This window comes from Lonchura striata, chromosome 3 (genome assembly GCF_050655825.1).
Source record: "Lonchura striata isolate lonStrDom1 chromosome 3, ASM5065582v1, whole genome shotgun sequence".
Taxonomy (NCBI): domain Eukaryota; kingdom Metazoa; phylum Chordata; class Aves; order Passeriformes; family Estrildidae; genus Lonchura; species Lonchura striata.
The window spans coordinates 82,968,807-82,983,805 of record NC_140705.1 but is presented as its reverse complement, the minus strand read 5'-3'; the positions used below and the strand labels follow the sequence as shown (position 1 = coordinate 82,983,805).

Genomic DNA, 14,999 nt, shown 5'->3' with positions numbered 1-14,999 from the left:
AATTATCTGAAGGCGTTAATCCAAAGTATATTAGCTAAACTGGATTAAATATGCATTCATTTGGAAGGTAATTCAGTAAAATGACATTAAAGACAGTTCTGTCGTGAATGAGTATGCTCACACAGTGGTCTAATACAATTTAAATTATGCCCTTCGAAAATTGAATTTGGATCAAGTTCTTTGTGTGTCTCTGTGGACACAATCCCTACCACAGCCACACCACACACAGTGGGGAAGTGGTTTGCAAGGCACTGGGGCTCCCTGCACAGCCCTGCATATTCCATGGCTGATATCACTTGGCTCAAGTGGGAGCTAATACAACCTGGAGTGTGATCAGCTTATTGTCAGTATGTAAAGCCATGCTGCCATCACTGCCATCACCATTACTGCAGCACTGTGCAGAGTCTCAAGTGGAAATCAGAGCCTATTATGCTCGATATTAAATGAAAGAAATAAAATAGCTGGCTTCTGCACAAAGAGCAGAGCCTAAAGAGCTGCTGGCGGAGCTGTGCAGGCTGTGAGTTGTGCTGCCCTCAGGTCTCCCAGGGTCCAGCCTGGTGCTTTGCCTGAGGAGTCTGGTGATCCAGAGAAGCTGTATGAGAGAGACAGGCCTCTGACTTGCTTGGAGAGGTAAAATATGTGATTTTCTAACCTCCTGTGCTAGATCACAGGCCAAATCAGTATCAGCTGGGATGACTGGCTGTGTTTGAAGCAATGCTAGTCACTCAGGCTGAAGGAGTTTTCTCACTCAAATGTACTCACAAGAAAGCCACTCTTTACCTATTTGTGTCATATTGCAGCCTACATGTGGTTATACTATCTTTCTCTTCCTAATTAAATGCTCTGGGAATTAACTGATGCTTGTTGCCTTTTTCATCCCCTTCAAAATTCAATCCAGTCTGATAGGGCTTGTAAATAATTCTCTAGCCTGCCATGCATTGATTTCTTCTACTCGGGGGAAAACAGAGAAGAAGAAAACATAAACTTGTGAGAAATAGTTCATTGTTTTTCATACATTTTGCCAATCACAGGCCAAAAATAAAGGGAAAATGCAGGTAATTCCATTTGTATGCTATCTCAAAGGTTATAACTATCAAACTATAATATAATACCAAGATTTTGAAAAGGCTAGGTACCTCCAAAAATGTGTCTTCTGTAAGAAAATATCAGCTGTGTGCTTGGTTGAGTCAAGAAGTGGTTTGTATTACCTGTCAGGTTTGTAAAAAGAACAGCAAATTCTGGAGGAGCATTTAATGGCAAGAGGGATATTAGCTCTGTCAGTCAATTCAGGAAACAGCTTTTAGGAAATGTTTCTTCACCACGGCATGTGTTAATGAGACCAGATAAATGACCATAGTAGATGGAGCCACTTCCTATGTTTCAGACTGGACTAATGAGCTTTTATACATGGGTAAAGCTTTCAGTATGTTTGACCAACACTTAAATTTTCAGTTGTTGAACATAGAGTACAAGATTTCTCTTAAAATAATTTCATAGTGAAAATAAGATGTACAGATCTTGATTCAGCATGGACAACTTCATAAAAGTGCTAGTGATGGACAGTGTGGAAGCTGACATTATTGAATCCTCTCAAACCATGGAAATGTTGCAAGGAAATGTAACAATGGTTTTGACCATTTTGAACACATGAAAGTATATGCTTAAATGAGAGGGACAGGTTATGAACTGCAGTCTTTAGGTCAGCATAAAGACAAAGAATAAGGAGATGGTACAGAAACTTCTGAGTTTTAATTCTGTGTCAAGTCAGTTAAAATCTCCTAGTGTTTTTCTTTTATTGGAAACGAATATATCTGGAAGTGCTTTGCATATGTCATAGGCTAAAAGAATACACTCTGATGGTGCACACAGTGTACTTGTGACCAGCTGCCATATTGTAATGTCATACCAAGCAGTAATTTGTCCATGTGTCTGAGACACCTGATACAGACACAGCATGTGTGTGTGTGTGTATGTGTATATTCAGTCTGTCTTCCCTGACTCCTTTGGGTAAAATGATGTCATTACTTTTGTAAGTTTTGAGTTGGGTCATATAAACTGATACCAGTACAGCTAAAGCATCTTAAAACTTAGAAGGATTTAGAATTATTTGTCTTGAGTGTTGCATTGCAGCAAAGCAAGGAGAGCTACTGTCAGCACCAATTGCTTTTATACATATATTAAGTCCCAATTTGTCTGCCAAAGCAAACAAAATTGTTCTATCCATCTCTCCTTTGAGTTGGTACTCCTTCTGACCTGCTCTGTTTAAAGTGTTCTGTTGTGCAGAAGGGAAACCATGAGACAGCTTGATTAATATTGATGTTATCCCTGGGCAGTGCAGGATACAAAAGTGTTGGAACAAACCAGCTGCAACAAAGACTTGAATGTTGTATTATCTCTTAAAATAGATCTTTGGTTTTGCAGAACAAAAATACTGAATGTTTATGCTCCAGAAAAGCTTAGCTTTTTAATCAAATGTTATACATAATTCAGCATTCTTATATGAGAATTCTGTACTAATAAAAAGAGTCTTCACCGTTTCCCCTGCTTAGTGGTTAATGCAGCTGGAGTTTGTATGATTGTCTTAATCTCATCAGAAACAGCAATATTTTCATTGGTCAGAATTTGTCCAACTTTTAGACTGGCTTATGTTTTAAGAGGTGATAAAAATTTTGAACAGCTAGTGCAAGGCTTCTTACACCTCAGCAGAGTCACTTGGGCATTTATCACTAATTAACTCTGCACAAGTATTTTTTTTCTAATCAGTGACCTATTCATGAGACACAATTCTGCTTGAAACTTTTGTAATTTTAAAACAGAAATTGCTGTATAGCTCATTGGTTTGGATTTGGAGCTTTCTTGCAGACTGAATTGTTTCAACAGATAAAATGGCGGCAAGAGGCCTGATTGTGACCCTGCTTAATGAAGACTCTAAATTTGGAGCAACTTTGTGGTCCATGGCATTAAAAGAGTACTAAGGAGTGAAGAACAAGAATTATAAAACTATTGGGATCAATGAGGTCAAAACGGAGAGCCTACATAAATAGTAATCCGATAATATTTTTATTTGTTCTTGTTGATGAGTTTGAGGTTGTTTCAGCTTACTGTTTTTGCTTCTCCCACAGAGCTGCTCAGAAATTGAACCTGTCTTCCAAAAAGAAGAAGCACAGGCCTTCTGCATCATCTGTTCCTGAATCTCCTCTCTTCTCTACCTGCTTCAGCAGCATCCTTCAGACCTCCCCACCCCCTGCACCACCATGTTTGTCGAGGGCAGTCAGCAAAGTGAAAGACACTCCTGGTTTGGGCAAGGTAGGCCTTGCAAAATACTGATTTTCTTTGGGAGAAGATTTTATCCTTGTGCAAAACAATAAAGGAATTGGAAAACCATGTCCTTTCTCAGCTGGCTTTGCTGTATCTGGTCCCTGAACACGTGTTAGAAAGCTTAACAACTTGAGTTAACTAGTGCAAGTGGATTTCTAATAATGTTGAGTTAACACAGACAGACCTAATTATGCAGCAGCTAGATACTTCAAAGCCCAGCTACAACTAATGCACCTGCACTGGGATCACAGTGCTACTAGGTGGAGTTAATGTCCATCCTGCCAGGAGGTAATATCCATTCTGGGTCTCAGGAGTAGTTGTCTCTGTGGCTGTGAATAAACTGCACAGTGATTGCTTTCTATGGTATATTTTGTGTTCCTGATGCCTTTGCTTTCCAGACTGGTATCTTAACTGGATACACTGTCATTTGCTTCTGGCTTAGGTTTCCTGGCTTTCTTCCAGTATATTTACCAGAACAAAACCTATGCTTTTAATGATAAATTGCTTCGTTTTTCTTTTGTCATGTTTTTTGCTCCTATTCTGCATAATCATTCCCTCTTAAAATGCTGTTTAGGTGCACACTTATGTTGAGGTGATGGAGGAGGTGTGTATATAGTTTATTATTGCTTTGTAGTTTTTCTGAGTGGCCCTTCCCTTTTTCCCTGTTACAAGTGGAGAGCCTGGTATATTACATCTGGGAATATGAGCATGCACTTGCTGAGAAAAGCAGTTTGCTTTAATCAAGGTAGTTTCTTATTAAGCATCTCTGTGTGTGGTTATCCATGTTCATCAAATACCAAGTAGTGACAATGAATTTGGTGGAAGTTTTTGTTTAGAAGAGAAATTGCACTGTATGATCTAGGACTGCCGAGCATAGGATGGGCTCCAGACTTTCCCTGCTGATTTTGGATACTCACTTATCTTGTGCAGTTCCAGTGTTTCCTTTCAAATGACAATGGCATTACTTTCATGGCTGGCTTAATGCCTGTTTGAAAAGAGATTCCCTACACCTGAGGTTCCCTTCCCTTCCTCTGGCCTGGTAGGTGGGAAGAAATGTAGAAATCTGTCATGATGTTATAAAACTATAATAGGGATGTGTGTTCTGACTTTAGTGGAGGAAAGAGGAGTAAACTTGAACTTGTTCCTTGTTATAAGAAATTGCAACACAATAGAGTAACAATAGAAGCCATCCTCTCAGAAGTCTTACCTTTCTGCCTGGGAGGCTTACATCTGAATAAAAATACCATTGAGGATGGTATCAAGAGTGTTTTCTTGGAAACAGGGGCTCATCTCCCATCTTGGACTGCATTAGCACTTTTCCTGATTATTATTTTCACATGTCCCAAGGAAAGGATCTACGTACAGAGACACAAACATATCTCTGTCTAAACATTCCAAGGTGATTTGACTGTTTCTTGTTCCTCTTGCCACTGGTTTCCAGTGGAGAGGGCTTGGGAAGCAGTTTTGCAATATTCCCAAACAGACCTGTGATTTGCTTCTGCAAAACCATGTACAAGAACAGGCTTCAGGCTTTCCAGCTATGTAAGTAAAACTGAAATTTTGCAGCCCATGTGATGAAGGTGGAATTTATTTTCATTTCAGACTTACTGTCCCAAAACTATCAGAGTATATAAGTAGAGAAGAGGTTTTAACACATTGACACCCATTCTTCTTCAAAGCAGTAAATCAAATTATTTCATATAATCAAACTAGAGAAAATTAAAGTTTTCTGCATTTCCATTAGCAAAAATATATCTAACCTGCAGTTTCTGGAAGCCAGTTTCATTTTTCACCTGTGATTTCTTTTAGGAGTCACCTTATAATTATGACCTGAAGCTTGCATACTTTCATCAAAGTTTTCCATCAGTTTACCTCTGCAGAACAATTTTCATTTTAATATGTCAGAAATAGTTCTGAGGCACAATAAGTAAATAACTTCAGGATAGCAATGTAATTTATCTGTCAGACTGGGAAAACTTTAGACAAGGTAATGGAATTTCCAGCTTATTTGCTTTTAATTTTCCATGTTTATGTGTTCTGTTTAGTTAGGTTGGGATAAGTTTTGATAGGAATATGTTAAAACCAGTTACTTTTCTCAGCATTTATTCTCATATAGTGTTTTCTGCAAGGGTATAAATTTATGAAATGTGAACCCATGTGGAGGAAGGGGGCTCAGGGAAGCTAAATGTTGTTTTCAACATTTTAGAATTTTTTCCTGGTTTGTATTTAAATAGCATTTTGTGAGCAATCTCAGTGTGATAAAACTCTATTTCACTTTGGGTTTGAGTGGGCTGGGCAATTTCTAATGTGACCATTTGTTACTGGAAATTCTGATTCACCAGAACTGGAGAGATGGCTGTTGCCAGGGATTGTAGATTTCTGAAACTCCAGGGGACAGCTGTGCTCAGACTGCCTGGAAGGCTGTGAGCCCTGGCGCACACACACTGGGTGTTACTGGCTTGGTGTCAGCTTGAGATCTGTCAGTTTTCCAGGGGAGGTGGGTATCCAAGATGTGAAGGACAGAAAGGTGAGTATATTAAAACTTAGGCTTTCAGGGTAAATTTCATTTCACAGTTTTCTAAAATGAAATTGCAAGCAAACAGTTACTATTTTATATTTTCACTTCTACTAGAAATTTCAAAGAATCTACTTCTCATTGCAAGATTAATGACAATGATTTATTGGAAATTATAGAATTTATCTGTCACATGTAGGCATAATGTTTTTTTTTTAAGCTAAAAGAGGAAGATCTGCCTATCACCAATATATTTAAAGTTAGTAAGCAGTACATTTAGGATGGATATGGGTCCAAACCCCCACTGGAACATCTAAACTGATGAAAAGGGTTAGAGAGTATATATTCAGGCTGCATGCTTCATGCCTTTTCTTACAAAATGCCTTTCAAATCAAAACTGTACCAGCCTGGACTTTGAAAGAAGTATTATTTGAAAACTGAAGTTCAGCTTCACAGAAGCAGGAAGATGATATTAATAATGGAATGGTAGGGCTGCATAATCAGCATTTTACTTTGATGTTAGATACACCACTGAGCCTAGCAGAAGTACAACATTGTCAAAGAAACAAGTAAAGGATCAGATTCTTTTGCACTCATTTCCAAATAGCTCTTCCTGATGCTAAATACAAAGGTGTGACCCTATGGTAAATATGTTAACAGGAGTGCTTTTATGGATCATAACTTATCTGTGTACTTTGGATTTACATTTGCTGGTAGAGGGGATGATCCTGAGTGGTAGTGTGGCATCCCTGCAGTCAGTTCTTGAGAGTTTTCCTTTGAGCTGAGTGCCCAAAGGAAATCCTGCTCCATAAACTGCAACACCTTGAGCAGCATTTCTTCTCTCTCTGTTGTCTTTAGATCCTCATATTCTGACTAACAGATTGCTTTTACTGAGTTTATCCAGAGAGAGAGAGAGAGAGTGCTACTGTTCTGGATGGCTGTACATGAAGTTTCCCCAAATCTCAGTTTTCTGAAAGATACTCCTTAAGTCTGCTGTGTCCTTCCTAACAACAAGCCAATAACACAGCAAAATAGTGTTCTGCGCAGAAATAATGAATTATTCCACGCCTGCACTGAGATTAACTACTCTAAGGCCATTCTAGTAAGGTTTGCTTTGATTTGCTCCCCAATCTGCTTCCTTCTGTCCTCCCTCTACACCTCCTCTTCCATTTTCTGTCAAACAGAATCAAAAGTAAACCAACACTTTTGACGAGAACCTGAAATGTTCTTTCTGTGAATGATGTTGTTTTGCTGAAACCCACATTTGACATGAAAAACAACTGGAATGAAAAATTTTCTGCCAGCCTGAATAAATAGGTTTTCAGGTGGCAGGGGGTTAGGATAAATGAATGTGGTCTCTCTGCTTTCTTTCATTTATTATGTTTCTGTGTGTAGTCTTATAAACCTCTGTCAGTGAGAGGTATTTGTTATGTTTGGGCAGAGATTAGTTTACTTTTCCTTATGTATATATATACTTGTTTTTGTTGTTGTTTTTTGATGTGGATTTTTGTTATTTGGTACTTGTTAATCTCAAAATAAAATAGCAATGCTTGGGCACTAAAATCATCCTTATGCACAGGGTTTGTACCTGGGAGAAGCAAGTCACCATTGAACTTTTTTCAAGTAGTCTTTTTGACCTATTAAAAGAACACCTTTAATCTGTGCTTCTGTTCAGTTTTTATTTTTCTGGAACAGCAGCACTTTGGTTTGCAGGGCCTAGACCTATTTTGCTAAATTATGTGCAAATTCAGATTAAAAAAATCCCTGTTTCTGTCTAGAGCAGTTATGATCTCACTGTAGGAATGAGGAGCAGAGAGATGGGAAGCAGGAAGAGACAATGAGGTGTTTTTGGTCATCTTGGTAGTGATGTCCTCAACCCATCAGCAGTGTAATGAGAGGACATTATTAAAGGGTAAATAATAGATTATGCTGCAGGTGCTTGTGAGGGGCCCTTTCCAAGTGTGTAGGACAGAGCAGGAAGTGGCACAGAGAGGGGGGTTTGAGAGTCTAGTGAGTGAATGAGAGATATGGTGGCTGATAGCTCATCAAGCACAGGGTTGATCATGGAGTGTGCCTGGGAGGGGCCTTAAATGGGAACCAAGACACAGCCAAATGGCAGGAATGGCAGCAGGACGCTGGCAGTGTGATAGATACTCCTAAGTCATACAACTTTTTCCCAAGGATCTATGTCATACAGTAAAGCAAATCCAGTTAAAAATAATTTTTCAGTGCCTGGCTGAAGAATCTAATCTTCGTCACAACACAGTATTTGATTGAAATAAGCCCAAAATCTGCTATTCACTTTACACAGCTCTGCAGCTTACCTTTTTCTCACATTGATTTACATAAAACTGTGTATGGAAGCATCTGAAACATTTTGTCTAACCTGAAAGTGTGTCTACCAAACCAACGCAGTATTTGTCAAAAGTAGCAGTGAAGAAAGCTCTAATGCACAAGTAGTTTAGGTTTATGAGTAGATGCACAACTGTTTTTTGGCTGGGACAGAAACATATGCCAATGTTTTGGGTTCACAAGCTACTAGTATTTCAGCTGTTCACTGCCTTAAAATAGTTTTTGTTTACTTTTCACTAACTCAAGCAACAATTATTGCACTGTCTTTGACATGCTTTAATCTGAGCTATATAACAGTGCAACAAGGGTGTTAATAATAAGTAACTATTATATTGGCTATGGCCTCTATGGATCATGGTGTGAATAGTTATTGTCAAAAGATGTCTTGTCAACTGTTTGTATCAGTGCAGGGAAGAGATGTTCTTACATTTGCAAAGTTGATTTGGAGGGAACAAAATTGATTCACATCTTGTTTAAGTCCAAAAGGTATAGGAAACCTCCCTTTCTACTATTGGAGTTTTCATTTTAACATGCTGGTTGATGGATGTCAGGATTTTTTTTGTCTACATGAAAATTGTCATACAGTTTTGTCTATGTTTTCATCATATATTTAGCAGGAGGTTATAAAAACCTGCGCTATGGTCAGCAAAAATCCCCAGCCCAACTTGCAAAATATGTCCTGTATTTCACTTCACTGCCAGCCATCTTTAAGGTGTTTCCAAAAAGAATGAGGAGAGATTCTCTTTCCTTTGTAAAGCCACAATCCTTCCTTTGTAAACCTTCATCCTTCAGGTGTGTAGGGGCAAACGTTAGGAGATAGATGACAAAAGTGATTTTAAACCCTGTATCACAGAAAACAATTTCTGAGATGAGAGCTGTTTTTTTCCCCCCAAAGTTACCATGGCTACTGAAAGGTGAGAGGATGAACCCTTGAGGCATTTAAAGGAGACATATGTGTTCATCTTTGTTGTCAACATGATTGTTGTACAAATTATTTAGTGCCACTTGGAATGGAATCCAGGGCCTTTTGCCCTACAGTCAGAATTGCTCAGAACTCTGTTTCTCCTCACGAAATGCACTGTTTGGACCTGGTGGAAGCTTTCTTGCACTTTGCCTACATTCCTGCTAGATGGGATTTTCTAGGAGGAGTTTTAAAATCAAGCTGCTTTAAGTAAAAGGTGAAATTATTAGAATCTGGAAGAATTGCTGTTAACAAAAAATCTCTTACCTTTGTCAATCATGTTTTTTATGAACACTTAGTGTGCCTTTCTCTAAAGTAAAGCTTATTCTGGATTTGGAAGTACCAACCCAAGCATGCCAGAAGCCTGTCAGATTGAATTTTGGTTGACTTGGAGGTTTAAAGTGTATTTTAACATGTAGTTTAAATAAATTTATATGCAGTCATGTTTTCCATGATTTAAAGAACAGCTGTAACTTCTGTTTCTTTGCTTTGTGAAGCTTCTGGAAGCTGCTACTTCAAGGGAACTGGGAGCATTGGAAGTGGTCTACTAATGTAGGCACCAATCTTTCTCTTAATTCCTCTGTCTCTGTTGATTTTCCTTTTAAAAAAGCCATCCATCAAAAAATAGTGAAATATCTTTCCTTGTAGTGACATCTTCCTAGATGTATTCAGAAATTGTACTGATGAGCTTGTGAGCACAAGAGGTGGCTGAAGGAGATTTACAGGTGGAATTGGACTGGACAGAAAAAATATGAAAAAGGCTGTACCTCAACTCACTTTGATGGCATTTTTTATTTATGTGTTAGAAGAATCAATATTTTCTGTACTTCTTTTTTAGTATGTTTCAGTGAGGAAGAGAGTGACAAAATATAGTTTTGTATTGTTTACCTTGGTCTGTTTTGGTGAATTTTGTAAACATTGGTGAAAAAAAGGAAAATTAGCTTGTTCAAAATGCTTCAGGCTGGTGGTACTAGGTTTTGTACATTTGATTTTATTTATCCAGTACCCTCTGCTTTGTCATATGATTTTATGCCCAGCAATCTGTAAGTTTTATGCCAGTAGACTGCTTTCTTGCCTCACTTATGACCATGGTTTCTGGGCTCCTACTTGGCTATGGGCCTTATACATAAGGCTCACATTGGTCAATTAATGTTGATAACCTAATGAAGCTACAGAAACCTTTACTCTTGCTCACCTTGTAAGTACATTTTCAAAATATTCTCTTATTATTGAAATAGTATGACAACACAGTGGCCACATATTTTAAAGTCTCTTAAACGTTGAAGGACATGAAATTTGAATGAAAATTACTCAATTTTTCTAGGATAAAACCCCATTGTTTTTAATACTGATCTGCTCCAAGTTTTTCTGAGATACTGTATTTTAATTTGCTTTTTAATTTAGGTGATACTGCTGGTTGATATTTTCAAGCACTTTGATAGTTCTGGTTAATAATTTCCATTCCTTTTTTAAAGATTTCACTAATACTTCTAAAAATGCCCCCTTCTTCCCCGCTCTCTCCTCCGCATCTCTCCTTATTAAATTGATTTTTAAATTAATGACAAAGAGATTAATATAAATCAGGAAAGTCAAGATGACAGAAAGTGAAAATTTAATGAGTATTTCTCATGCTCAATGCTGAAGAAGGAGTTTAAATACTGAATAGTTTGCTAAATCCAGGACCGTAGTGAGTTTTCTGAGATGTTAGGCAAGTAACAGGCTCTGTACTTTGAGTAGTCAGCTGTAGACCTTATTACAATTCTTTTTGCTTTAAAATTTCCTAAAGTTCTTCTCCTCCCAGCCTTTTCCTTTTGTGTTTGACTCCTCTCAGCATGTGTCAGAGAGCAGCGGCGCAGGCGGGATGGTGACACGGCAGGAGGCTCTGCTGTAGCACTGCTGTAACATCATGGGCTAATGATCTGTCTGAGCCTCCTGGTTCAACTGCAAGGTCATTATGCTTTTCCTTTTCTAAGGGTCTGGGCCTTACCTTATTTCTCTGGTACAACACTGACTTCAACAGATAACTAGATCAGCTGAGTAAGAGCCAACGTGTACTGCATTTTAATACAGAGAATACCATTAAATGTATCTCCTCTTATTCACTGTCTCCCCATTTTTTGTCTTTTCCTTTAGGATTCAAATCCATTTTTGGGAATATCTCCCTATTATCCATTTTTTTGTGAAGCATGCATCTCCATGTTTCAAGTCATTGTATTCCTATGTTTTCCTTCACGCTTTAGTGCTGCCATTATTGCCACCTTAGGATGGATTCATGTTGCTAGCTTAGGTGACCACTACCCTCCTGATCCAGGCTGTCCAAATGTATTCCTCTCATGGAGAAATGGAGAGAATTGGGCTGACTTGCCTCTTTTTCAGATGATCACAGAGGTAACATACACAGCTGCCTTGGAATGAGATATTTGTGTTCTGGCTCAAGTAAGGTGAAATTAACCTCTCCCTGAGTAGGAACAGAGGCTCTTCTTGTGTTCTACTCAGAACCTTTAATAGATGACCAGCTGCTGTGAGATACAAATAACAAGGTGCTCACAGAAAGTTCTAGGTGCTTTGACCTCTTCTCAGGTGGAAGTCTGCATCCTCTGCTTTCCTCTATATGGCACCCAGGTCTGGTTGAGCAGACCTGCGTGCAACTGAGCAGGTTGCATAAAGCAGACAGACCTTTGTGGAAAAGGACCAAGCAGACTTTTCCACATTTGACCTTAGGCAAATCCAAGTAAAGCAAACTGTTCTTTATTGAGTAAAGGACTGGAGATGTGCAGTTGTACTTCTGTCAGACTGGTTGTGTAAAGATGATCATAATGTACACACCTGTTAGATTAGAGCCTCTGGCCCTGGATGGCCAGATTTTCATTGCTCTGTCATGTGACCTATACATCACTTCCAGGAAGAGCTCCTTCCTGGATGTGTAGGCAGTGTGACTTGGGGTTGGAAACATTTAATTAGTGACTATCGGGATTCCTGATAACCAAATGCCATTTTGTTTTCCAAATGTAAATAGACTTTCTTTTCTGTGTTGTTCCCAAAGTGATTAACAGTTAAATTATCTTTCATTGGATAGTGAAATATGAAATACCAGGTATGAAAAGTAATACTTCAACTGAACAGTTTGATCAAATCACTGACCTGTTTGATATGACAAATCAGGAGGTATGTCCATACCTTTTTAGGGCCTGTGATGCTCAAAACTTCTTCTGAAACACTCAGAAGTGAGAAATGGAGTAGGTGCACCTGTGATGGGTGTGGATGGACAGGTGTTTGTGTAATACTCACCTCATACATGAGGTGTGTATATTTGCATCTATAAACGTATAGGTGCATATATGTGTGCGTATTCATCTCCTCTTCCTCACCAGTGCAGTGGAAATATAGAAGAAAAAGCTATATGTGGATTTTTTGAGGAAGTTATCTGAAAAAAAAAAAAGTAAGGCTAACTGGCTATGGACTACTTGCTTTTTATAAATGAGCAGATTTTTTTAAAGACAACTCAACATTCCCTTAAGATATTGCCATTAAACTCACAGGTTTTAATCCAGTCTAATACCCTTTTTCTTGCTTAGTTCAGTCTTACAATACAGTACAATACAATACATTATCTTTTTTTGTCCTATGTAGTGATTGAAAATGCTTATACAAATAGCAGCATTTTACATAAAATTCTCTAGGTGTGTGAGGCTCTGTTATGTTTCTGTAGATCCTAACAGCTTCCACCCCTATTAGTTGCTGCTGGATTTTTTCACAGATCTGTTCAATTTACAGTGCTTATACTGAAGGAGAGACAGAAAAAGATGTGTTGGCAAAATGAGATATGTATTGAAATGTCAGGAAAAAAGCTGTATAATAACCTTTACAGCATCACATATGCCATTACAGAAACATAGATGTGGGAAACCTTAAAAACTGTTGTTCCTTTTTTCCTTGCCCCCTTTTTCTCCATGAAAAAGTATGGTATATGTACTTCAAACCATATGGTGTGAGAGTAGTTATCTTTGCTTTAATATCTTACCCTTTCTTTCCAACATTTAGTATTACTGGAGTTTCCTCCAAATACAAATTTTGATTTGCAATAGAAATCTATCCTTGGCTAGCTTGGCTGCATCACCTGAGCCCAGATTCTGGAGGCAGTGTGACTAGAAAAGCTGCCCTCCCTCCCTTCCCTACCCACTCCTACTAAAACACCTTAAATATTGCAGATGGTCAGCTCCGAGGAGCTGTGGTGAGGCTGTGCTGGCACGAGCTCCAGCAGAGGCACCTGGGGCATGTCTCCTGGCCCTACAGAAGGAGAAGGCATCACCATGTGGTGAGCACAAGGAGGCCAGGCTGCTTTGGGGAAATGGAATACCAACTCAGGGCAGCCAATGGGATTCCCCCAGGGTCTCCTAGTCTGTGAGCAGAGGGAATCATGAATCTCCTCAGCTGAGAAGGAGTTATTCATCATAAAGACTATTATGCTGTGCAGGGCATTGCTGAAACAGAACACCACCAGGCTATTTCCTATCTTATCAGGGTATATTAATAATGCAGTAGTAATAACAAAAGTACAAATTAAAAATAACTGGATGGGCAGATAAGCAGAGTTCTTGAGATTAAGGGTATTGGGATTTGCTTCAAACAGTTAACTGCAGAGTAGCACATAGAGGGAAATCTGCCTTTATTATTTTCTTATTCTTTATTTCATCTCTGAGAGCATTATTTCTAGAGCTTTGCATAGACAGTAATAGGCAGAATATTTCCTCAGGAATTCAGACTGTTCTTTTTTATCCCCAGAGGAATGAAGTACCTTTTGCTAATGCATCTAATTCAGTAGGAATTAATAATGCTGAATAAGAAGAGTATTCTGGTTATTAGCCTTCCTCTACAAAAATCTCTTACCATTTTCTCCTCCCACTCCCATCCCACAGTATAAAGGCAGACAAGACACTACAAGTGTCAGATATTCAGGCTTCAGGATGCAGGGATGCAATTGTTTCCCAGAGGATTGTGAGTTCCTTTTGGGTTGCAGCGGCATGAAATCCCTAGAGTCCTGAATCTCTTGAGGTGTAATAGGTGTAATGTTGGGCATACAGAAATGTAAGTATCTGGTTCTCTGGCACTGGATGATTCTGCTACCCCCAAGTCATGTTTTGCACTACCTATATCTGTCAGTTATTGATCTGTCAGGCCTCTGCATCATTCTTTTCCATAGAGTTAAAATAATGACTCAGAACTATACTTTGGTCCCTTGCTGGGTACCAAAATGTGCCTTACTTAGCGCATGACACTGGATTTCAAGTCCTATTTGCTAAGAAATTGTCAGAACACTAAATCCTGCTCTCAGTGAAATAGTACTGAAGCTAGTGCAAATGCACAGTCATTTCACACAGCTGCATCTGAGCAACACTGGCCCACTGATGGATAAACCTATCAAGGGAAGACCATTTGATTGGTGAAACAGCAGCTTAGCAAAGAACTGCACCCTCACAGAGCAATTATTTTTTTTACGCTTATTGTTGAGCCTCTTTTATTCCTGTGAAATAGAAGGCTATTCACCAAATTCTCTGTCCCCTTTGAAAATCTTTTAACACTATGCTACTAAGTAAACACGTCCATTACTTAGTCCAGGATCAAGTGACCTGACAAGAAGGATAAAGCAGAGCTGTAGTGTGGGAACAGTTTCACTGGAAGCATGGGTCTGCTGGATGATTAAAGAACAGTGAATAAATGAATTATAATTTTATCTTTTTACGGAGCATGACCAGCTGAATAAGATTATTGGAAGGGAGTGTGTGCCCTTGGGTTGGAAGACAACCACCGAGGAATGTGCCAACTTGGAAAAGCAGTCTGTGTGTGAGTAGGCAT

The 14,999-nt window shown here is 38.8% G+C and overlaps 1 protein-coding gene across 2 annotated transcripts in view; it reads left to right on the top strand.

The window, feature by feature from the left end:
* The window catches only part of KIF26B (kinesin family member 26B), a 292,881-nt gene that overhangs the window by 182,295 nt on the left and 95,587 nt on the right, over positions 1–14,999 (top strand). For both annotated transcript variants that reach the window (XM_085576933.1, XM_021550443.3), the window contains exon 5: positions 3,123–3,306. In XM_085576933.1, coding sequence (XP_085433059.1) covers positions 3,123–3,306 — 184 coding nt within the window. The remainder of the gene's footprint in view (positions 1–3,122; positions 3,307–14,999) is intronic.